Source organism: Echinococcus granulosus (assembly GCF_000524195.1).
Source record: "Echinococcus granulosus chromosome Unknown EG_S00237, whole genome shotgun sequence".
Taxonomy (NCBI): Eukaryota; Metazoa; Platyhelminthes; class Cestoda; order Cyclophyllidea; family Taeniidae; genus Echinococcus; species Echinococcus granulosus.
Window position 1 is genome coordinate 65,165 of NW_020170617.1, and position 1,508 is coordinate 66,672.

General features: G+C 44.1%; 1 protein-coding gene across 1 annotated transcript in view; it reads right to left on the reverse strand. All coding sequences in view use genetic code 11, as the record gives it.

Annotated features, from left to right (window-relative positions):
• The window catches only part of EGR_10586 (hypothetical protein), a gene marked incomplete at both ends in the record, with an annotated part of 7,224 nt that extends 5,856 nt beyond the window's left edge, over positions 1-1,368 (reverse strand). The window contains one exon of the mRNA XM_024499835.1: positions 1,211-1,368. Within this exon, the coding sequence (XP_024345756.1) occupies positions 1,211-1,368 (158 nt within the window). The remainder of the gene's footprint in view (positions 1-1,210) is intronic.
• Positions 1,369-1,508: the final 140 nt, after the last annotated feature.

Consider the following 1,508-nt stretch of genomic DNA (forward strand, 5'->3'; position numbering starts at 1 on the left):
TTATCTATCAATGGATNTAGGGCTATTTGCTGATCCACAAGACTCCNCTTCCCAGTTCACTCGCGTCTAACGTTGCTAGAGGTTGTCCTTTACCTATAGATGTCAAGATGTTGAATTCAAAAGTGTCACGCTACTCTCTATTCTACTCAAGAATAAAAGGGCCTCCAGAAAAAAATTTCGTCCATCTTGCAGTGTACCACATTAGAACCAAGATTAGAAACATTTTTTCTGCTGATACGCCTTCTGCAAACGCTAAACAAGTTTCATGAGAATCTTTTGCAACTATGGTGCCTAGTTCGTGCACACTGGTTCGGGTACCGTACAGACAGACCGAGGCGTTTTCAGCAATGCCCTTTCATGGTGCATGCATACAGGCAACCGTGGCCACTGCATATCTCCACGAGACACTACACGGAGTTATTATGAGGCGATCGGAGCTACTTTTCAAGTTGAAAACTTTAATTTTTACGAAAATTCCAAGCAACTTAATGAGGTTTTAAGACGGAAGTCAGCCACCAATAAATTTACCCAGATGAACTGATTGCATACGGAGGGATGGAAGTCGTTCTCTCTTGACTTTAGAATTTATATGGGGGGGAGGGGGGGGGGGAAAGGCACTGAGTACAGAAACTCATCTCCATTTTATGCAGAAGTGGTAACAAAAAAAGTAGACTCCGGCGTATCATGATTCTTGCATTGTTCCTGCTGCAGATTCGAGGAACGCCTTCTGTCAGCAATCCATCAAACCTCCTCCTCCTCTCACCTCCACAAAGACACGAGTTTAAAATTTTATCGCACTCAAATTTTTAGCCATGGGGAGGGGGTTGGAGAGCTTTAAAAAGTTCAAAGTAAAACTCGAAGTGAAGCTGAATTAGGGAGGGGAGCGGATTTGGCGACTGGGGTGCCCCACCTACTCCTAGCAGAGTGGGAAGAGGGGGAGACCGGAACAGCTGCGCGCACGTGGCACCATCACTGCTGGCGCTGCTGCGCTTCCTTGAGGGATGTTGATGAGGCAGCACAGGTGGGCTGGTGTCGATAAATGTAAGCCCTTGTGACATATTTTCACGCTTTTGTGGCTCTGATTGTACACAAACAGGCACACACACAGCCGAAGCGACGAACGAGGCTGTGCAGTTGTCAAGTCACAGCAACAGACACCTCCTAATCCGTGATCCTTCTTCATTTTGGAATTGCGTAGGAACTATCTAACCTGCTTTTGATACTGCTGTAATTTAGATAAAACTCACCATTCGAGAGTAATTTTAAAAGTGGAGTGAGTAGTGGATTTAACTTTGATTTTATCCACTGGATTCGGTGTGACTCTTCGTGGTCGTGGGTTGGAACAAGTACTATTGGCAGAGGATGCATAAGTGCTTAAATTTCTTCAACCATCTTATTTTATCGCTTTAAGGAAATTTTGTTGAAAGAGTCTATCATTAGTGTGACTTATATATCCTAAACGTCTGTTTTTGAAAGGCTGCAGAATTTAAATGATACATCCACTGAGA